This window comes from Miscanthus floridulus, chromosome 5 (genome assembly GCF_019320115.1).
Source record: "Miscanthus floridulus cultivar M001 chromosome 5, ASM1932011v1, whole genome shotgun sequence".
Classification (NCBI taxonomy): domain Eukaryota; kingdom Viridiplantae; phylum Streptophyta; class Magnoliopsida; order Poales; family Poaceae; genus Miscanthus; species Miscanthus floridulus.
Genome location: NC_089584.1, coordinates 139,102,438 through 139,123,651, shown reverse-complemented (window position 1 = coordinate 139,123,651; position 21,214 = coordinate 139,102,438). Strand labels below are relative to the sequence as shown.

Here is a 21,214-nt window from a genome sequence, read left to right as displayed (position 1 = left end):
TATATAATTTAGTTGTAAATTACGAGACAAATCTTTTGAGCCTAGTTAGTTCATGATCGAACAAAGTTTATCAAATATAAATAAAACATGCTATAGTGTTTAGATTATAAAAATTTGCAATCTAAACCAGGCCTTCCTTCGGTTTCCTTTTGCCTCAGCGGCTCTGCCTGTGCCTCTCCCTCTTCAGTCAGCAATAAAAGGGCACCTTCGTCAGCCAAGGACAGCTCGCTCGCCCTCGCCTCCCGCACTCCTCCCGCCGTCCCCGGCGGTTTCTTCGTCGCCGGAGCCGCCTCCACTGTCCCCAGCCGCGCTAGCAACCACATTTTGGACTTCCCCGCTTGACTTTGGACCTCCCCTGCCGCCAACACCGCCAACCGCCGTCCTCCGCCACCCGCGGCCGGCGGCGCCCCACCTTGCCGTTCCGCCTTGCCGGAGGCGGAGATTCCGCGACGGAAGCCGACGCGCGGCAGCCGATTCCGCGATGGAGGCAGCCGCCGCCGCCGATGGTAACCACCAGCTTTTTTAGTGGGTTTTTTTGTTTTTTTTCTGGGTTTTGTGTTTTTCCAGTCCCTGGTGTCCGGCCCGTCGATTGGGCCATGCAGTGCAGAGTAGGGCGTGATCAGGCTGGGCCATGTAATGCATGCTCGATTCCAGCTGATACTGCTTCGATCGCGCTAATGCGGGTGAACTGGAGGTTTTGGCCAAGGTTCCGGATGAGGTGGTACTTGGATCGGGGCTTTGGGGGTTCGTGCCTTCGGATGAGGGTTTTTGGAGCTATGCCGTTCGTCATGACCCAAATTTTTTATTCCCTTCTTTACCTGTGCTGTTTGTGGTTATTAACCCTTAGCATTTGGTTTTCGGACTACTATTGATGGATTTCTGCTGATCTCACGACAAGTGATTGTTACATTAGCAGGAGACATGGCCTCCTTTACCCTGTGTACTTTGTGGGTTAATAACCCTTATCACTCTATGCATTTGGTTTTGGGACTACTGATGATGGATTTCTGTTGAACTCACAGTACTCACTTGATAAATCATTGTTGCATTAGCAGGAGACATGAATACTTTGAAGAGGCCATCCAACTCATCGCCTCCAGAAGGCGAAACAGATAAGCATAAACGGCAGAAGAGGGAATGCCAGGATTTCTCTCCAGAAGGTTCTGTACATTTGACCAAGGAATTTCACTGTTATACATTCAGGGTACAGTGTATCATATGATGGTTGTGCTTTGTGATGTTGAATTGATCAGGTACCAGCTTGATGTCTATGAGGTTGCTACGAGGCAGAACACAATTGCGATGCTTGACACAGGAGCTGGGAAGACAATGATTGCTGTCATGCTCATCAAGCATTTTGGGAAGATCAGCAAAGCAAATAATGATCGAAAGCTCATCATATTCCTTGCACCAACAGTTCAACTCGTCACACAGGTGGTTTCTACCAAAAGCTGATGATTCTAACTGAAATGAAACAAGTTTGTGCTGATAGTTTCTGTGACAGCAATGCGAGGTTATTAAGAGCTACACTGATTTTGAGGTGGAGCATTATCATGGTGCGAAGGGTGTTGATCAATGGAAGGCTCATAGTTGGCAACAGCAACTCTTAAAATATCAGGCAAGTTTCATTGCTATCTTTTTCCCAATCATATTGATTCCTCATTTATTCTAAAGGAAATGATCCTCCCAAATTTGTGGCAGTGCTGTTCTGCACACTTCTGTTAATTAGATTAGATTTGCTGACAGCAGGTGTTTAGCTTTCATTTACTCTACTTGGGTTTGAAAGATCATGACATGTACTGTATGGCATGATATAATTATTCTAGCTTATGTGCATATTGAAATTTTCTGATCTTTTTGCTGCAAATTTGATCTGTAAAGCCTTTTTCTTTGTGCCTGTGTATCTACTCTTATTTTTCCCCTTCGTAATTTTTGAAGATATGATTGTCCAATCTTCCTTCACAGTACCTTAATAATTTTGGTAACAAAAAATTATGTTTCTAGATTAAACATTAAAGAAAATTACTGCAGCAAAGTTGCAGAATTCTAGTTTGTGATGCTCCATTTACTTACTTGACAGCCCCCAAGAAAAATTGCAGGTTATGGTCATGACACCACAGGTGTTGCTAGACGCTTTACGCCAAGCTTTCTTGATCCTGGACATGGTTAGTCTCATGATATTTGATGAATGCCATCACACAACTGGTAACCACCCATATACTAGGATAATGAAGGTATTCTGAAAAAAAAAACACTTTCTTGTAATAGTTACAAAGTTACGAATTACTTTTTTTTTGTCTCGCTTGTTTTTAATTAGTAGTTTCTGTTATTTTGCCCTTTTGAACAGGAGTTCTATCATGGATCAGAGCATAAACCAAATGTATTCGGTATGACAGCCTCTCCTGTCATAAGAAAAGGCAAGTATTAATGATAAAAGTATTTAACGTTCTTTTTTGTTGTTATCTTTCAGACATCACAAAATTCCCTGATCTTTAAACTAACATCTCCAGTGGCAAGCTAATGATCTTTGTCAGAAATGTAATCGAGCGATGATTACTAAATTGAATCATGATGGCTTGTAATATCATTATTGAGAAATATGATGATTATGTTGGTGGTGGCTTGGCTGCACCAAAATATCACAAATGATGGCATTTTGGTCACATACTAAAACCTGTCATGGCCAAGTGAAATAAATAGGACTGGTGTCTATCCATCAATTAAATACAATGTCACACAGTTCTCCTATGTGTTCAAGAAAAAAGTGAAAAAGATAGAGGAATTCTGAGCATATAATCTTTATTTGTAATTCCACCATATGTTGTTAATTCTTGCAATTTGGTTTGTTTCCTACCATGGATTTTGTACCTTCACCATTTAAATATTTGCTTATGTTTTGCCATTTTACCTTTTCATCTTGCAGGGGTCTCCTCTGATTTGGATTGTGAAAATCAGCTATCTGAGCTGGAAAATATTTTAGATTCCAAGGTATGTCCCTTTTTTTTACTACTTTATTTATTTATTTATACTGCGTGTGTGTACAAGCTTCTTAGATTATCCAGGACACAGTAGCTGTGTGATTATTCCAATATTCCAATTTATCTATGGAACCTCACAGACATGGCCATATTGAAATGCGTGGTTTACAACTATACTTGTTTCATGCTACAAGATGGAACCTCACAGACATATTCCAATTTATCTATGGAACCTCACAGACATTTAAGGTGAAATATGTCCACTTTGCCCTTACACTACAGGAAAATGCTATTAACTGCTCCTATTTACATTGTAACGCAGATACACGCTGTGGTGGATAGAGAAGAGATAGAACTTTGTGTTCCTTCTGCAAAAGAAGTGAACAGATACTATGAGCCAAGAACTGTTTCTTTTGATGATTTAAGTGAAGAACTGGAAATTTTGTGTTCCAAGGTTTCATACTCTTTAATAATTCCTGGCTCTGTCGTTGAAGTCTTTACCAAAGCTTTTAAGATCGATGTCTAAAATCAGCATCTTTTTACGTGTGCAGTATGATGGGCTGATCGTACAATTGCATAACAGGTCGACCAATCAGTACAAAGATGCTGATGAAATAACAAAAGAATCATGGAGACGTCTCTCAAATTCTTTAGCAAAGATTTGCTATTGCCTTGAAGACGCTGGTCTTCTTTGTGCTAGTGAGGTATTAGTTAGAATTGGTTTCAAGCTATTAATGTTTGCCCTTGTTCTTTTTTGTCTTGAGTGTTAATTGCTTTTTTGGTCTTTTCCTTTAATTTTCACAGTTCCATGGTATTTATTTAGATAATTATTTTTTTCTTAGGCCACTAAAATCTGCATTGAAAGGGGTCAGAGAAAAGGTTGGCTGAAGGGGGGCAGTGACACCACTGATCAGCAACATGATCCAAATGGACCAATCCTGTTTGCAGAAATTTCAATGGTTCATATGAAGTTCTTTCAGGAAGTGTTGGATGTAATTGACAAACGCCTCCAACAGCAACAAGGTATGACTGTATAGATTAAACTAATTCAATGAAGAACTAATTGCTAAGATGTAGCATTGCAACATCCCATATATTAAGTATGATGCATCGGTGATGATTCCTTGACATTTCAGGAATTGATGCCCTTTTGAACTCAGAGAGTGGATGTGTGGAAGCAACAAAGATGGGCTATATTTCACCAAAGCTTTATGAGCTCATGTAAGTATTTCTCTCTTTCAGGTGAAGTGATATTTTCGTAACTTGACCTGTTCATTTTCAACTATGTGCCTTTACACTAACATGACATACATCTGTGTCTAACAGTGACTCTGATAACATCCGATGCCTTATTTTTGTGGATCAAAAGATTAGTGCTAGAGTCATTGAGAGGACAATGAAGAAAATAGGCCGACTCTCCTGTTTCAGAGTCTCTTTTCTAACTGGAGGGAGTTCTTCAGTGGATGCCCTCACCTCTAAAATGCAAAAGGATGCGCTGGATTCGTTCCGCTCTGGAAAGGTACTTAACATCTGTCATTTCTGTAAATTGAAACATAGTGCTCAACTTCTCATGATCTGACTTTGTTTTCTTTCCCCCTGAAAAATAAAATGTAGGTCAACTTATTGTTTACTACAGATGTTGCAGAAGAGGGAATACATATTCCAGACTGCTCATGTGTAATAAGATTTGATTTGCCAAGGACTACCCACAGCTATGTGCAATCACGTGGACGAGCCCGACAGAGGGGCTCTCAGTACATACTAATGATTGAACAGTAAACCCTTTCCTTTGTAGTGTTGTCTAAACTCTAAACTACTTATGCTTGTGATGGTACTATGATTTCCATGATAATAAAACGATTACAAGAAGCCATATTGTCAATGTTCTTCGCAGGGGGAATGTGAAACAAAATGATTTAATCAGCCTGTTCGCTTGTTGGTTTCAGCCAGCCCAAACTAGCTAGCCAACAGTGTTTTCCTTTCACAACAAACCAGCACCAGCCAGCCCAAACCAGCCCAGAAACCAACCAGCGAACAGGCCCAATATCTGGGATTATGAGAAGTAAGGCCTCGATGGCTGAGATTGCTTCAAACCGAGAGCCTGAGGATTCACACCCCAATTTCTTCCCCACTGAAGAAATAAATGAATACCATATAAGCACAACAGGAGCCAAAATAACTACTGATTCTAGCATCAGTGTTCTCAACCTGTACTGTGACAAGCTCCCGAAGGACAAGTATGGTGACTACATTTCCTTTTTGTCCTTTTACATGGCTACATAGATTATATACATTCAGAAATTCTAACATACCAAGTTTCTGTCAGGTATTTTTTATTTTCCTGTGTAGGGTTCCAACCTATTTTTCTGACTTTCTTGCTCGTGTTGAAGGCACTACACCCCAAGACCCACATTTCAGTTCACCCATTATGGTGATGGTTATGAGTGTACTGTAACACTACCATCTAGTGCCATGTTTCAACTTTAGGTAGGTCCAAAGGCAAGAAACATGCAGAAAACAAAGCAGCTTGTTTGCCTTGATGCATTTAAGAGGCTGCATCAGCTCGGAGCACTTGATGACCATCTTTCTCCATCAGTTCAAGAGCCGCCTTTGGAAATTTCAAGCAAGGCCATGTTTAGATTGCAAAAAATTTCAACCCGATGAATAGTAGCACTTTCGTCTTATTTGGTAAATATTGTCCAATCGTGGACCAACTGAGCTCAAAAGATTCATCTCGTGATTTCCAACTAAACTGTGCAATTAGTTATTTTTTTTACCTACATTTAATACTCCATGCAAGCGGCTAAAAATTGATGTGATGGAGAGAGAATGAAAAAACTTGGAATTTGGAGGTGATCTAAACAAGGCCCAAGTCTAGTATCTCGACATCTGGTGCAGGTTTAGGTATATGATTGTTAATTCCTAAAGAGATATCTTGTATCACATACTCCTTATGTTCCAAATTATAGGTTACTACATTTTCCGAGTCAAACTTCTCCAACTTTGACCATATAAAAAAATACATCATCTATATCATGAAATTAGTTTCATTAAATCCATCATGAAATATGTATTGATAGTGCATTCATTTGGTATGTAGATGTTAATATATTTTCTAAAAATTTGGTTAAAGTTAGAGAAGTTTGAATTAGGACAAAGCTAAAATGACATAATTTGGAATGGGTGGAGTTCTTGTTTGTAGTCGTTATGCACAGTGAAGTGAATCTGATTGGTAATATTTATTTATTGTTTATTTACTAAATGATAAATAAACAATAAGTATCTCTAATGACAGTGTCTTATTTTATTCTTAAAGGTACAACCAAACGGAAAGAGCTGCATGGTACAACTAAACGGCCTGTTCGCTGGTTGGTTTCTAGGCTGGTTTGGGCTGACTGGTGCTGGTTTTATGTGAGAGGAAAATACTGTTGGTTGGCTGGTTTGGGCTGGTTGAAACCAACAAGCGAACAGGGTGAAAGTTCTTTCTATGTCTGGCTCTTGGGGTTCAGAGATGTGGGAGCCGAAGGCGGCGTAGGATCAGACTGAGATTTCCGAGGACCGAAAACTGTATCGATGCTGAGATGGAGTGCCTCTGGGCCGAAGCTCTCGACCCGGGCGACTCAGCGGCGACGCCCCTCGCGCAGCCGCCGCCGCCGCCGCCGTCTGCCCAGACCCCTCCGCCACCTTCACCCTCTGAGCCCAACCCCCTCTCTTCCACCACCCCAGCTACGCCGTCATTGCCTGAGGTGCCCCCGTCGCCTTGTCCTGTGCAGTGCCGGCCCTAAGGGGTGGGCAAGAGGTGCGACGGCCGAGGACCCTCGCGGGATGGGGGCCCAAGCCCAAGTATATAATACTCCATACCCTTTAGCTATAATCCATTAGGATTTAAGATTAATGAGAAGATGCAGCGGCCCATCAGCAAAAGTAGTCATCGGCCTCTTTCTTTCCGAGAGGCAAGGAGCCGAGCCGCCAACACCCGCACACGCGCACATAGCGATCACGAGTCGTGACTTCCGGACTTCTGGCGAGACGGGAGACTGCGAGAGACGCAGCGCCGATCACCAGTTCACCACGCGATCACCAGCGCAGATCACTGAGATACCGATGCTCGAGTTCTAGTCTTCCAGAAGCCAGACGACGGCGTTCCAGACGACGGCAGCGACCAGGCAGCTGAAGCAGGGCTCGACGAAGACGACGACATCTGATCTTGGTTATTGCCTTCTGCCCTTTTTGTGATTTGTGAATCTTGGTTCTGAATAAGTTCATATCCAAATTGTCTGGGCCCTAGGTTTTTTTTCTTGTTCAATTTTTGTCTAGTACTTTGTACTCGTATAGTTATGTTTTTCTTATAATTTAGGTCAGGTGTTAGAATTTTAGAATGTTACCTAAGAAACATTTATCGAGAGGGGCCGTCGCGATAAGTTCGCCAGAGGGCCCTCAAAATCCTAGGACCGGCACTGGTCCTGTGCAACCCGACGTCGTCCCTCCCCGTGCTGCGTTCAAGTCTGCCGCTCAGGCTCCCGCCGGGAGGCCGGGCCACCGCTTCCAGGAGCTGCTTCTCCGCGACTTCTACTCCACGGCAGCGCCATTGTTGCTGGGAGTCCCTCTCCCCAAGCCAGGTACTCTCTGGCTTACACCCTCCTTCTCCTCCGCCCCCACCACCCTCAACTCCAACCAGGTCTCCAATATTCTCTCCTTCTGCTTGACGTCCCCTCCAGTGGTCTTGAAAGCACGATCCATTCGCCTGTTCTTGTTCCACGTGTTAGTCGCGTCCGAGAATGTCGCTCGTTTCATTGCGCTGCGTGGTCACCTTCGTTTGGGATCCATGGAGGTCGACGTCCATGGCGACGAAGCGCGTGCGGCGGCCGCGGCCGATCGTTTGGCTGGGCCCGCCTTCAATGCGCCCCAACGGTCCCCCACTGTAACCCTCTCACATCCGGTTGCTTCGCATGCTAAGGCCTTGTTTAGATGCCATCCAAATTTCAAGTTTTTTCACTCTCTTTCCATCACATCAATTTTTAGCCGCTTGCATGGAGTATTAAATGTAGGTAAAAAAAATAACTAATTGCACAGTTTAGTTCGAAATCACGAGATGAATCTTTTGAGCCTAGTTGGTCCATGATTGGACAATATTTGTCAAATAAGACGAAAGTGCTACTATTCATCGGGTTGAAATTTTTTCGCAATCTAAACGAGGCCTAAGTCTGGGGGACAGAGCATTCATGCCAGGGCGGCCCAAAACGCGTCGTCGCGGCGCCCTTACCTGCTTAAGCTGTGCACGCCCGGCTCCCCTTCTCTCCCCCCTTTGCTCCCTCTCCGGATGCACGCCACGTCAGGCGGCGAGGCTGACATTGGCGACCCCTGCATTTACCGTGCCAACAACCTTGCACTGTGCGGCGCACCGAGGCCCGTCTAGCCGGCCTCCTTCCTCCAGGCGGTGTTAAAGACGCCTCAACCTACTCCCGTCACAGCGCCTAGACGCTTCCGTGCTAGCCCCAACGCTTGTTACCGCTGCCTCGCCGTCGACCATTAGCCTGTTCGGGAGGCCGTATCGTATCGTGGATTATTTACTGCTGGCTGGTTTGGTGTGAGAGAAAAACACGGTTCCCGGCTGGAAATTTATGATCGTTTACGAGCAAGCGAACAGGCTGCATCACGTCAAGGACTGCCGCGACCCTATCCGGTGTCGGCGCTGTGGTGGTTACGGCCACATGGTTCGCAACTGCAGAACTCCGCGCTCGGCGCGCCTGCGTTGGGCGGTCAAACGCTCCCCGCGCAACCCCGGGTCGCCGCCTCCTGCTTCGCACGGGGTGGCGAGGTCTGTCCCTGTCATCCTGCATGTTCCCTCTCGCCCCGCGTCGCCGCCTCCCTCCTCCTCGGTCCTCCAGTCCCCCACCGTTGACCCCATCAACCGTGTAGCCTCCTCTAGCGCCAACCCACCAGCACCCCAGTTACCACCCACGGCACCGCCTCCCCGCGAGCCCGCGAGTGCGCCGGACACCCCTCTCCCGCGGTTCGGCCCTGTGCGTCCCCCTGCCCGGGACCTGCCCCACCCCTTCGGCAACCTGCGGCTCGTCCCTGGCTTCCCGGGCTTCGACTCGTTCTTCTACGGCCTGGTGCGCCCTTTCCCGCTTGCACCGCTGCCGCGCCTCCCGGTCATCCTCCCGTCGACGGTGCTGGAGCCGTGGGACCCGGTGCCCTCCACGCCTCTCTGCTCCTATCCGCTCCTCGCTCTCCCCTGGCACGACGTCGACAACACTACGCCCGCGCCGCCGCCGTGCCCGGCGGTCCAGCACCTCCAGCCGCGCCGCGGTCGTCGCCCGGTCGGGCGCCCGGGTCCTTCTGGTGCCCCTGAAGCCTCCTCGGGCCTACCAGTTGCTCCTGATCGCCTGCCGCAGCCTCGCCGCGGTCGCGCTCCTGCTGGGCGCCAACCTCAGCGTGCTAGCTCCAGGCTTGCTGCTCGGGAGTCTGGCTCCTTCGTCGACATGACCACAAAGGCGGTCAACAGGAAGGCTCTTCGGGAGAGCCTTGTACTCTGCTCTTCTGAGCTCAAGGCGCAGGTCTCTGCCTGCCGCATCCTCAAGAAGAATCCTCTGATGGCGCTCGACCTCTCCCGTCTGGCCAAGGCCGCGTGTCTTGACGGCCCCAGCAGGCGTGCTGTTGCGGTGGCGGCGGCCACCGGTCGCTACCCATGATCGACGCTGCGCCTGCGGCTCGGCTGGTTGGCATTGCCACTACCTTTACCGGTCATCGCGGTTCTCCGTCGCCGTCCTTTTTTCTTAGGCCTTTGAACCTTGCTGTGTTAGTTTCTGTTCGTTCGTGCAATGTCCTCTCGCCGTCTGTTTTGTCTCTCAGGAACTCGTTGCTGCCTTCAGCGGGCGTTGGTTGTTTCAATCTGAATCCATGAATCGTTCGTATCACAACTTTGTGGTGCTCTCCTGGAATGTGCGTGGCCTCGGCCAGTCTGACAAACGCGTGGTTGTCAAAGACAACATCGACAAGAACCACCCACAGCTTGTCTGCCTCCAGGAAACCAAGCTTAACGTCGTAGACAGTTTCTGCTTTCGCTCGTTCATGCCCCCCAACCTCGATGCCTTCCATGCTAAACCGGCCAATGATACTCGTGGTGGGCTGGTTACTGCCTGGTGCTCCAGCCTCTTCACCTTGGTTCACCATGACTTCTCGGCGTACACTATAACTGTGGTCCTACAGTCAACCACTTCTGACCTTCGCCCCGCCCTGACTAACGTGTATGGCCCTGCGGACCATGCTTTCACCGATCAGTTCCTTAGCGACTTGAGCAACGTTGCCAGCACCATTAACGACCCCTAGATAATTATTGGGGATTTCAACCTCACCCGGGCACCGTCGGATAAGAATACGACTTCATTTAACTCTAGCTTAGCCTCCAGGTTCAACCAAATGATTGATGACCTGCAGCTGATCGAGCTGCCGCTCTTAGACCGACTGTTCACCTGGACAAACAAAAGGGCTGAGCCAACACTCGCTAGACTGGATCGTGCTTTCTTTACCATGGAGTTCGGAAACGTCTTTCCTGGCTCCACTCTCACCTCCGGCCACCGTCCAACCTCTGATCATACTCCAATCCTTGCCTCCATCCAAACTAATATTCCTAAGCCCAGCATTTTCAGACTGGAGAGGTCTTGGCTCCTGGACCCCTCCTTCCTACACTCTGTTCTCCCTTCTTGGCAGTCTGTCTCTCGCACTGGGGATGCTGCTCATGTCATGGTTGCACAGGTCAAGGCGGCTCGGCTAGCATCAAAGGTTTGGCTGCGTAAGCATCGCTACCCCCCCATTCATATACCATAATTGCTACTTCCTCATTTGCTTATTTGACTACTTGGAAGAATTCAGATCACTCTCTCCAGGTGAACGTTGTCTCAGGGACCAGTGCTCAAACCGGTTGCAGCTATTCCTCAGCCAGAAAGCGGCTTGCCAGAAGCAGCGGGGAAAAATGAAAAGCCTCAAGGAAGGTGACGCCAACACCAAATTCTTCCACGCTCGTGCATCTTGCCGCCAAAGAATGAACCGGATTGCGGCAATAATTGTGGATGGCACAGTTCTGGTCAATCATGCGGCGAAGTTTGAGGCCATGACCAATTACTACACCAGCATCCTTGGTGTGGCTGACGACACGATATGGAATTTCGATGTGGCAACACTCTACCCTGTGACGCATGCTGCTGCTCTGGCCGACCTGGTGGCTCCTTTCTCTGAAGGTGAAGCTCTCAATGCAATTAAATCAATGAACATCAATAGCGCCCCTGGACCCGATGGATTCGGCCCAGCCTGGTATGTGACTGCTTGGACTGCCATCAAAGACGACATCCTCAGCTTCCTCTCAAGCTTTTACAACGGCACGGTGGATCTAGACCGCATCAACCGGGCATACATTGTTCTGCTGCCCAAATGTCAGGGGGCCACAGCTCCGAAAGATTTTAGGACCAATTACTACACCAGCATCCTTGGTGTGGCTGACGACACGAGATGGAATTTCGATGTGGCAACACTCTACCCTGTGACGCATGCTACTGCTCTGGCCGACCTGGTGGCTCCTTTCTCTGAAGGTGAAGCTCTCAATGCAGTTAAATCAATGAACATCAACAGCGCCCCTGGACCCGATGGATTCGGCCCAGCCTGGTATGTGACTGCTTGGACTGCCATCAAAGACGACATCCTCAGCTTCCTCTCAAGCTTTTACAACGGCACGGTGGATCTAGACCGCATCAACCGGGCATACATTGTTCTGCTGCCCAAATGTCAGGGGGCCACAGCTCCGAAAGATTTTAGGCCGGTCTCCCTCCAGAATTGCCCGGTCAAGATTATCACCAAGATTCTTACCACCAGGCTGCAAAGGCACGTTCAGCAGTTGATTGACATCGACCAGACCGGTTTTATCAAAGGCAGATCAATTTCAGAGAACTTTGTTTATGCAACAGAGCTCGTCCAATACTGCCACCGCAAAAAGTGTCTCACTTTGGTACTCAAATTAGACTTCGTCAAGGCTTTTGACTCTGTTAGTTGGGACAGCTTGCTCGCAATTTTACATGCCAGGGGGTTCCCACCAACGTGGATTCAATGGATGACCCAATTGTTCACCACCTCTCATTCCTTGGTCCTAATCAATGGCTGTCCAGGAAGATGGATCAAGTGCAGAAGGGGGCTGCGGCAAGGTGATGCACTGTCCCCATACCTCTTTCTTCTGGTGGCTGATGTCTTACAGCAGCTGATCAAACAAGACTCGGGCATCCGTCACCCCTCCATTGACGGTCCATGCCCAATCTTACAATATGCAGACGACACGCTACTGCTAGTCCGTGCGGAGCTGACTGATGTCAGGCGGCTAAAGACAACATTAGATGACTTTGCACTGGCCACTGGACTTAAGATCAACTTCTCCAAAAGCACTCTGGTGCCCATGCACGTTCCTGAGAACCGCCTTCAGCGTGTTGTGCGTATCCTGCAGTGTCAAAAGGGGTCCTTCCCACAGGTATACCTAGGTCTGCCTCTGTCCAATGTCAAGTTGAATCTCGCCGCTTTCACCCCGCTCATCTCCAAAGTGGACCGTCGGCTTGCTGGGTGGCAGACGTCCCTATCCTTGTGAATGCCCAGTAAAATCTGAGGTTATAACTGAGGATATTCATAGGATTGATGACAAATCTATAATTATAGGCAAGGCGTGTGACAAGGGACACAGATGGATATGTTCCAAAACCATCTCTGATTGTGTTGAGGCTATAATTGGGGCCTATTGTGTGGAAGGGGGATTAAAAGCAGCTTTTGCTGTTCTCAAATGGTTGCAGATTGAGACTGAAATTGAGGAAGAGCTAATTATGGAAGCCCTGTCGTGTGCTTCAGTTCGAAATTATCTTCCAAAAGTTGATGTAGTTGAATTGCTTGAAGCAAAACTAGGCTACACCTTTCAAGTGAAAGGTTTGCTAATAGAGGCTCTCACCCACGCATCACAGCAAGAATCTGGAGCAACATACTGCTACCAGGTATGGTTGATATTTATCTTGAACTTAGCTAGTTCAAGGCTTTTTATTCTATTTCTCATTTTCTCTAACGGAAGACGTTTTACTTTCAGCGCTTGGAGTTCCTTGGTGATGCAGTCTTGGATATTTTAATAACTCGCCATTTGTTCCTTAGTCATAAAGACACAGATGAGGGGGAGCTGACAGATTTACGGTCTGCATCAGTTAATAATGAGAATTTTGCACAAGTTGCGGTAAAGCACAATCTCCATCAGTTTCTACAACATTCTTCTGGGTTCCTACAAGACCAAATCACTGAATATGTGAATAGTCTGGAAGGTTCATCCATGGACAGAACCAGCCTTTTATCCAGTGGATCATTTAGGGGGCCAAAAGTATGTTTTCTCTTCCTCTCTGTACACCAGTGCATATGAGATTCCAGATCCCATGAATGACATGTGCTTTCGTTTAGGAGTAGCATATTAGTGCACTATTTGTTAACATCCTTTACAGCCTGTTGGACTTCTATGGTAAAAACTAGGAAATATATCCGGCTCTACTTGCTTTTCATGTAGTTTGAAATTGTCAACTGTTGAAATCTTGAAAGTAAAATACAAAATGTGATTGGTTGGTCCACCATGCGGTAATCCCCATTTTTGGCCGACCCCAAAGATACTGTTGAAACACAGTTTTTAAAACCTTGGTTGAAACATTGTTTTTGTCTAGAATATGACATTTCACTTTGTCTTCTTTCACACAGGTTCTAGGTGATATTGTAGAAAGTATTGCAGGTGCTATTCTTATTGATAGCAAACTTGATTTAGATTTAGTTTGGCGGGTTTTCAAACCTCTTCTTTCCCCAATTGTCACACCTGAGAATTTGGAGTTACCCCCGTTCAGAGAACTGAATGAGTGGTGTGACAAGAATGGGTACTTTATTGGAATTAAATGCGAAAATCAAGGAGACGACACAATGGCTATTCTTAACTTACAACTCAAGGACTTGCTTCTTGTGAGGCAAGGTTGTGGGAAGAACAAAGTAGATGCAAAGGCACACGCAGCTTCCTTAATGCTCAGGGATCTAGAGGTACTTCCTTTTATGCTCCATTCTTTTGGTAATTCATTCTACATGCATGCTGGTTGATTTGGGGCATTAGCAGCTCAACATGTATTCTTGTTGGCAGGAAAAAGGACTTATAATTCCAAAGAATGCAAGCAGAGTGGAACAATTTGAAAAGAATTCTGGTACTACAAAACATTGCAACAACTTGCTTGATGTTATGGACACACAAAATGTAGCACCACCTAGGCAAAAGGAACTAACTGTGTCACGTACCGCTCCTGGCTCTGTTCTTGATAAACCATGTACGTGTTTGTCTCAGTTGTTTTGTTTTGTTTTTCATCCTATATATTTGTCAGATTGACGTCTATGCATATCATGTATAAGTTCACATTAGTTTAATAATTTATCTTATTTGTGCAGTGGTTGTGAAGGTTAAGTCGTGTAAAAAGCTTCAGTGGCCAATGCCTACGTTTGAATTTGTGAAAGTCGAACCAAGGTACTACTGTTTCACATTGGGTTTGCAGTTGGCTTGTGTAAACAAGTACCTAATCTTTCCTCTTTTGAAAATATCAGTGTGTGCTCCTCTTTCGGTGATTCCTCACAAAAGGTTGCACCCCAAGGATTCACATTTGCTTCAACAATAACATTGCATATACCGAACGGCGATGTCATCAGCCTCACAGGAGACGGGCGTGCGGATAAGAAGAGCTCACAGGATTCTGCTGCGCTGCTCATGCTCTATGAGCTGCAGCGGCAAGGTAGATTCCAAGTCCAAGAAGTATGAGGAATCGCCACAAATTCGTGGCTCCATTATGAAAGGTGTAATTTTACCGGCGATTATTGCTTGGGCATCTTGGAATAATGTCATTACCAAACCAGTTGTCCTTAGATGGCCGCTGCGCCGGTGTAGGAAAATAATGTAGCCGTGTACGTTGCTCTTGTTCCTGCCTTGTGGATTCAGGTGCATGCCGATAAGAGCCTGGGAGGGCACTCCGTCTATGTTCGCCGTGGTCGTGACGTGTGTACTCATGCAGTAATAAGCATCACATGGTTTCCAGACTCGGGAAAAATCTATGAGCTGAAATTGTCACCCAAGGCAATGATATGCTTATTAACAGGAAAACTTGATTCTTCACGAGATACTCTTATCCATATATTTGGTCGTGCTCTGGAAACAGCTTAATTTTCCTATAAATGCACATAAAAACAGTCAAATGATAATTTTTTTTCATAGTTTAATTCGAAAAACAATCATGCATAACAAGGCATATAATAGGTCATGTCTCGCATAATACAAATAACTACTCCCATGCTAGTATATTTCTTTCGTGCTAACGCTACGGACCTTATTAAGTCTAAAGTTAATTCTATCAATTTGAAGTACCTAGCTATTTGTGTTTTGTCGAAGCTGTTTTTTCATAGCACTGAACTGAGCACTGAAAGTTTAGTATTTTGCTAATACTGAGACATTGCATGAAACTTTTTTTGGAATTAGCCCCAAACGACAGATACAATATTCTTCTATTCTCCAGTTCCTGAAAAGTTGCTAAAGTATCAACTCTCCTAAAAAAATTATAGCAACTCTCTTACAAAAATTACTACATACTTCCTTTCTGCATCCAAAATTGCCAGCCCAGACTTCGTATCAGTGACCTGCATGACGGCAGCTGCTCTTTCGTTCTGTGTCCACAGCTCCGAATTCGCCACATTGCACTCTAGATTTGTGAGCACAGCGCTCACTTCGGATAGAAGCCCGGGCCTGTCAGTCCCAGTTAGCTCTATCAAGGTGTAGAGGAAGGCTCCAATGGCTCTCCTCCGTGAGGGAAGAAAGCAAGAATCAGGCCCGATAGACTGCACAGGAAGAGATTGACAGATTCAACAAACTGAACGGGAACAAGAATATAAACCAAACAGCTTAGAAATTGTTGCACCAGTTTGACGAAGGGAACAAAAAGAAACCAATTTTCATTTTGTCCTACCATCCATGAACCATCCTCCGTCGGAGGATATGTATGCTTTCTTGACTATGAGTTTGAGGTCAGTGAGGACCTGCACTACCTCCAGCAGTATCCCATACTTGTTGGCGCTGTCCACATATATCAACAACAACAACAACAACAAAGTCTTTAAGTCCCAAACAAGTTGGGGTAGGCTAGAGTTGAAACCCAACAGAAGCAAAAGGTTCAGGCACGTGAATAGCTGTCTTCCAAGCACTCCTATCTAAGGCTAAGTCTTTGGGTATATTCCATCCTTTTAAGTCTCCTTTTATTGCCTCTACCCAAGTCAACTTCGGTCTTCCTCTGCCTCTCTTCACGTTACTATCCTGACTTAGAATTCCACTACGCACCGGTGCATCTGGAGGTCTCCATTGCACATGTCCAAACCATCTCAACCGGTGTTGGACAAGCTTTTCTTCAATTGGTGCTACCCCTAATCTCTCACGTATATCATCGTTCCGAACTCGATCCCTTCTTGTATGACCGCAAATCCAACGCAACATACGCATTTCCGCGACACTTAGCTGTTGAATATGTCGTCTTTTCGTAGGCCAACATTCTGCACCATACAACATAGCAGGTCTAATCGCCGTCCTATAAAACTTGCCTTTTAGCTTCTGTGGTACCCTTTTGTCACATAGGACACCAGACGCTTGCCGCCACTTCATCCACCCTGCTTTGATTCTATGGCTAACATCTTCATCAATATCCCCGTCCCTCTGTAGCATTGATCCTAAATATCGAAAGGTATCCTTCCTAGGCACTACTTGACCTTCCAAACTAACATCTTCCTCCTCCCGAGTAGTAGTGCCGAAGTCACATCTCATATACTCAGTTTTAGTTCTACTAAGTCTAAAACCTTTGGACTCCAAAGTCTCCCGCCATAACTCCAGTTTCTGATTCACTCCTGTCCGGCTGTCCACGTATATCGTTCAAACAAAATCTATGTCAGCTTGAGCCACAAACAAGAAAAACAAACCAATGAGAAGCACTTGATTTTTGAGGGACTCACACGAATAACTGTAGCATTTGGACGTGAGGTGTGGTCAATAGCGACCCTGAACTCAGAAAAGAATATGAATCAACATGTTAGTATATAACAATAAAAAACTTTGCACACTGCTAAGATTGACAGAGGTGAAGGAAGGAGCTGCTTTTCTGAAACAAGGAAATTGTTGAAGAATTGGGTTAGTACTACCTTTGAGGGTTCATCTTTTGGATGAATTTCTGGTACCCATAGTCAGTATCCCAAGAAGAATAAGCCGCATCTCCATCTGCTAATGCTGCTTCATGAATTGAAAAAAAAAAACGCCCAGTCAATACTGAATCAAACCGCAGCTGCAAACCAGAAATGCAAGAAAAAAAAAATAGCAGTATGGCCGTGATCACACGGTGATTGCGGCTATTGGGGCGACAACAGCTAAATGGGCCTTTTTAGTTCCCGACGAAAACCAAACAACTGAATTCACCGACACATCAGAAAAGAGAGAAAAAAAAGAGCTCATCGATGTTTTACAAGAACACGATGAAACAGAGACCGGAAGAATCCGATGGAATACTTCAATTAATCAAAGAGGAAAGAAGGGAAAACTGAAGCTGGAACAATTTCCTCACATGGAAACAGAATCAAAACGGCAAAGAAGGGAAAGAGTAACCGCGCGATGAGGTCTCTTCCCGCACCCGGCGTTGGTGCCCACGCGTTGCCGCCGCCGGACCCGTACGCCTGGCCGCCGCCTCTTCCGGGACCGCGGCCGCCTCCTGCACCATGGTCGCGCCATCCGCGGCCGCCCGCGCCATATCCTCCGCCCCCGCCCCCGCGAGGGCCATCACCGTGCGGCCTGGAGCGGGGCGTCTCAGCGCGACAGTGAGCACGACGGCGTCCCAGGGCGGCACACTCGGACAGCCGCAACCAGCCCCACGCTTTCCTCACCGCCGTGGGGCTTTTACATTTTTACAAGATCGGAGCTCCGTCGCCCAGCGCCTGGACGTGGCATGCACCACAGGCTCGGCACGGCCTTCACGTCCAGCTCGCCAGAGCAGCTGCTCCCCATGCGCTCCCCAGCGGGTGAGCCACCACCTCGGCCTCCCTCTCCGCGCACTCGCGAGGTCGCGGCGGAGTTGCTCGCATGCGTTAGGATGACACTTCCAAATTTTCCATATCAAAAGTTTTAGTTTTTAGATTTACTACTTTTACGCACAGGGCATGCCACGCTAGCTTGATACGTTGGTGCCTAGTCAGCATGAGCACATAAAATGTCCTTGCTACCCCTATCTTGCTTCTCTCTCTTCATCTGCGTTAGGAAGGAAAGAGAGATCGAACCGTGGTTGTGGCGTCCTGGGGCGTGAGCGGGGACGCGGGGGCTGAGGGTGGAGGGAGGGTGAGGCATGAGACGGAGTGCGCGGGGGCTGAGAAGCCTGCCATCACACATGAAACGTTAGTCCTCGGATCGGTCTTGTGTTTTATTAGTCATTTTAATGAAAATGAATTTTTATGTGTAATTTTTTTTAAGTACATAGTGGTTGGAGGCTCTCAGCGGGAGTCGTTTTCTTGAGGGACCTAGTATAATTTCGATTGGTCCATTATAGTAGAGACATATCCTTATGATGTAAGAACGAAGTCGTTATACAAAATAGCACTAAGCATGAGGAATAGGTGTTATTGCAAGCATTTGTATAACTCGTCATAAAAAAGAAGGCTGGCAGAGGCCAGGTTCGATCGTTGGGTGCCAGGGGCGCTTGGCACTTTGGCAGCGAATGATGTAAGTTGAGATCGCAAAGTCTTTTGTCTAGAGTATCACTCTTCGCCTGGCCGCCATTGTATATGCCATTGCGCCCATTCAAAATTCTCCAAAGCGATACAGTAGGACACACATGAGTACATGACACAGTTTTAACATAAGTTCTAGGTCTACAAACACGCCTAGGCACCACAGGCAGACAATATATGTCCTATTCGCTTAGCTGATAAGCCATGGCTAAAAGTACCGTTTGTTAGATTGATCTTTAATTTCAAACTGGGCCCAACGACCCAGTTGGGCCTTTGATCCGCGCCCTGATCGGGGGCGCCTAGTCCACTATGGCTGGAGGACCCCTGTCACACTACGCAATAAATAGAGGTGAAGGTCAGCAGCTCTAAGTACGAGGTTCGCCTGAGCCGAGCTCTCCACCAAAACCTAAACCCTAATCCAATCAGAGAGGGGCACAGTCAGTAACGGGAAGCCACTAGCCGCGCCGCCTCACTCCACCGACGTCGACGACTTCATCGACCTCTTCCTCGAACGTCACTGCCCATGCGTAGACTTCACCGATGAACGTGATGGCGGCTTCTGGATCATCCCCTGTAATGTCAGGTTCAACACGTTCTTCCTCTATTCTCTCTCTATCTTTGTCTCTCTGTTTAGAACGTGTTCTAGGTCTTTGATTCATCTAGTAAATGTTTAACATCTCGGATCTACTCCTAGGCGATCCTACAAGTATTAACAATGGTATCGGAGCTTGGTTTGCTAGGGGTAGATCTCGGTAGGGGCTAGAAACGATTAGAAAAGAAAAGAATAAATTAGATCCTTTTAGATCTGAGCAGACAGAAGGGGTTCCCTAACCCTAACCCTAACTGGGTGAAGGAAAGAACAAAAGAAGCGGAATTTGGACTAGAAGAGAATCAAAGTCGAACCCTAAACCCGTGAAGACCCTCTAGGGAAGAAGAACAGTGGGTTGGATTTTGAACCCTAACCCTAGATCTAAACTATAATCCCCAACACTGGTTCGGATAAGAGAAGTAGAAACCAAATCCAAAAGTAGAAAGGGGAATGGGGCTAGGGTTTTCGGCCGACGCGGCCGAGCGGGTTTTGATCCTGCGAAGCCTGCACTCGACCGTTGGATGAGATCCGATAGCGAGGTTTCCACGGGCCGCTCTTGGCCTAGGCGGGCGAGCACGCCGGGCTGCTTTGTCAGCCTAGGCCCCATGTTGCGGCCTGGGTCAGCGCAGCGCACGCGCGCACGAGTGAAAGGGCAGAGCTGGGCTGGGCCACTGTGCGAGTTCCGACCCAAGATCAGTTTTTTATTTTTTATTTTCCAGTAATTGCTTATTTCTAGAAAATGAAAATAGCTCAAAGAAAATAAAAAAAGTAATTTTTCTCTGTGGGTAAAATTCAAGAAATTGAGTATACGTTTTCCGCTGCTAAAGAAATTATTTATTCTTCAGTTATTTTGAACCAACATGATATTTAATTGAAGAAAAAGAGATTTTGACATGATTATGATGTTGTTATTTTCTGACCAACGTTGTTAATAAAAATATCGTAATTTTAATGATTTTATGCATTATTTTTACTTCTGCCCAACGGTGATATAGATTTAATGTATAAACAGTTGTATGTTTTTATTTTGACCAATATTAGAATCAAGGCATGCAACTGTTGTTATTATTTATGTTCTCACTCTATATGAATTGTGTTTTCAGGCGGATACAACTTGATGGGTTGTATCAAAGAGATCCACACTCTCAAAGGTGATAACTACATGGAGTGAAAGAAAAAGATTGATTTGACCTTCATCTTGGCTGAGGTAGACTAGATAGTCACCTCACCGTATCCCACTGAGCCTGTGGCGTCGGTGAGAGAGACAAACAAGGCTGATGCCGCTTGGGCAACTAGAGAAAGGGATTCTGCATCCCAAAAGATGTCCTATGACCTTGAGCATAGGAAGTGAGTCACTGCCAACAAGAAATGTTTAGCTGTAATAAAGAACACGATTAAACCTGTAATTATGGGCTCAATCCAAGAGTGTGACACCGTCACCAAGTACCTTGATAGAATAAAGAGTCAGTTCACTGGCTCTTTAAAGACATATGCTACCCAGTTGATAAAGCAGCTAGTGACAGAGATGTACTCTAGAAATAATGGCATAAGAGAGCACATACTAAGGTTGAGCAATTTGGCATCCAAGCTAAAACCAATGGATCTAGCTCTCAAGGAAGAGTTCCTCATCCATCTGATTTTTGCTTTCTTGCCTAAGGAATTTGACACTTATGTTGTCAACTACAACATATAGCCCGAGAAGTGAAACTTAGAGAGGCTCATGGCTATGTGTGTACAAGAAGAAGAAAGAATAAAAGCTGCCAATGATGGCACTATCAATTATGTGAAAGACAACAATAAAAGGAATAATAATGCTAACTCCTTC

General features: G+C 46.2%; 2 protein-coding genes across 2 annotated transcripts; one reads left to right on the top strand and one right to left on the bottom strand.

Annotated features, from left to right (window-relative positions):
- The first annotated feature begins 205 nt into the window (after positions 1–205).
- Positions 206–15,171, top strand: LOC136455473 (endoribonuclease Dicer homolog 3a-like). The gene is made up of 24 exons (XM_066455484.1): positions 206–506; positions 1,056–1,160; positions 1,254–1,434; positions 1,505–1,618; positions 2,100–2,234; positions 2,348–2,417; positions 2,924–2,988; positions 3,301–3,432; positions 3,530–3,682; positions 3,821–4,001; positions 4,115–4,199; positions 4,305–4,497; positions 4,593–4,753; positions 5,369–5,429; positions 6,488–6,724; positions 7,267–7,331; positions 8,626–9,659; positions 10,847–12,489; positions 12,533–12,997; positions 13,087–13,368; positions 13,734–14,060; positions 14,158–14,338; positions 14,457–14,532; positions 14,610–15,171. Exons 2-24 carry the CDS (start codon positions 1,138–1,140, stop codon positions 14,818–14,820), a joined length of 6,075 nt encoding a protein of 2,024 aa, XP_066311581.1. The 5' UTR covers positions 206–506; positions 1,056–1,137; the 3' UTR covers positions 14,821–15,171.
- Positions 15,172–15,181: 10 nt separating this feature from the next.
- On the bottom strand, positions 15,182–18,133 carry LOC136455472 (ACT domain-containing protein ACR4-like). The gene is made up of 5 exons (XM_066455483.1): positions 17,689–18,133; positions 17,232–17,316; positions 17,046–17,091; positions 15,643–15,887; positions 15,182–15,224 (listed from the first exon to the last, which is right to left on the bottom strand). Exons 1-5 carry the CDS (start codon positions 17,858–17,860, stop codon positions 15,182–15,184), a joined length of 591 nt encoding a protein of 196 aa, XP_066311580.1. The 5' UTR covers positions 17,861–18,133.
- Between the last annotated feature and the right edge of the window lie 3,081 nt (positions 18,134–21,214).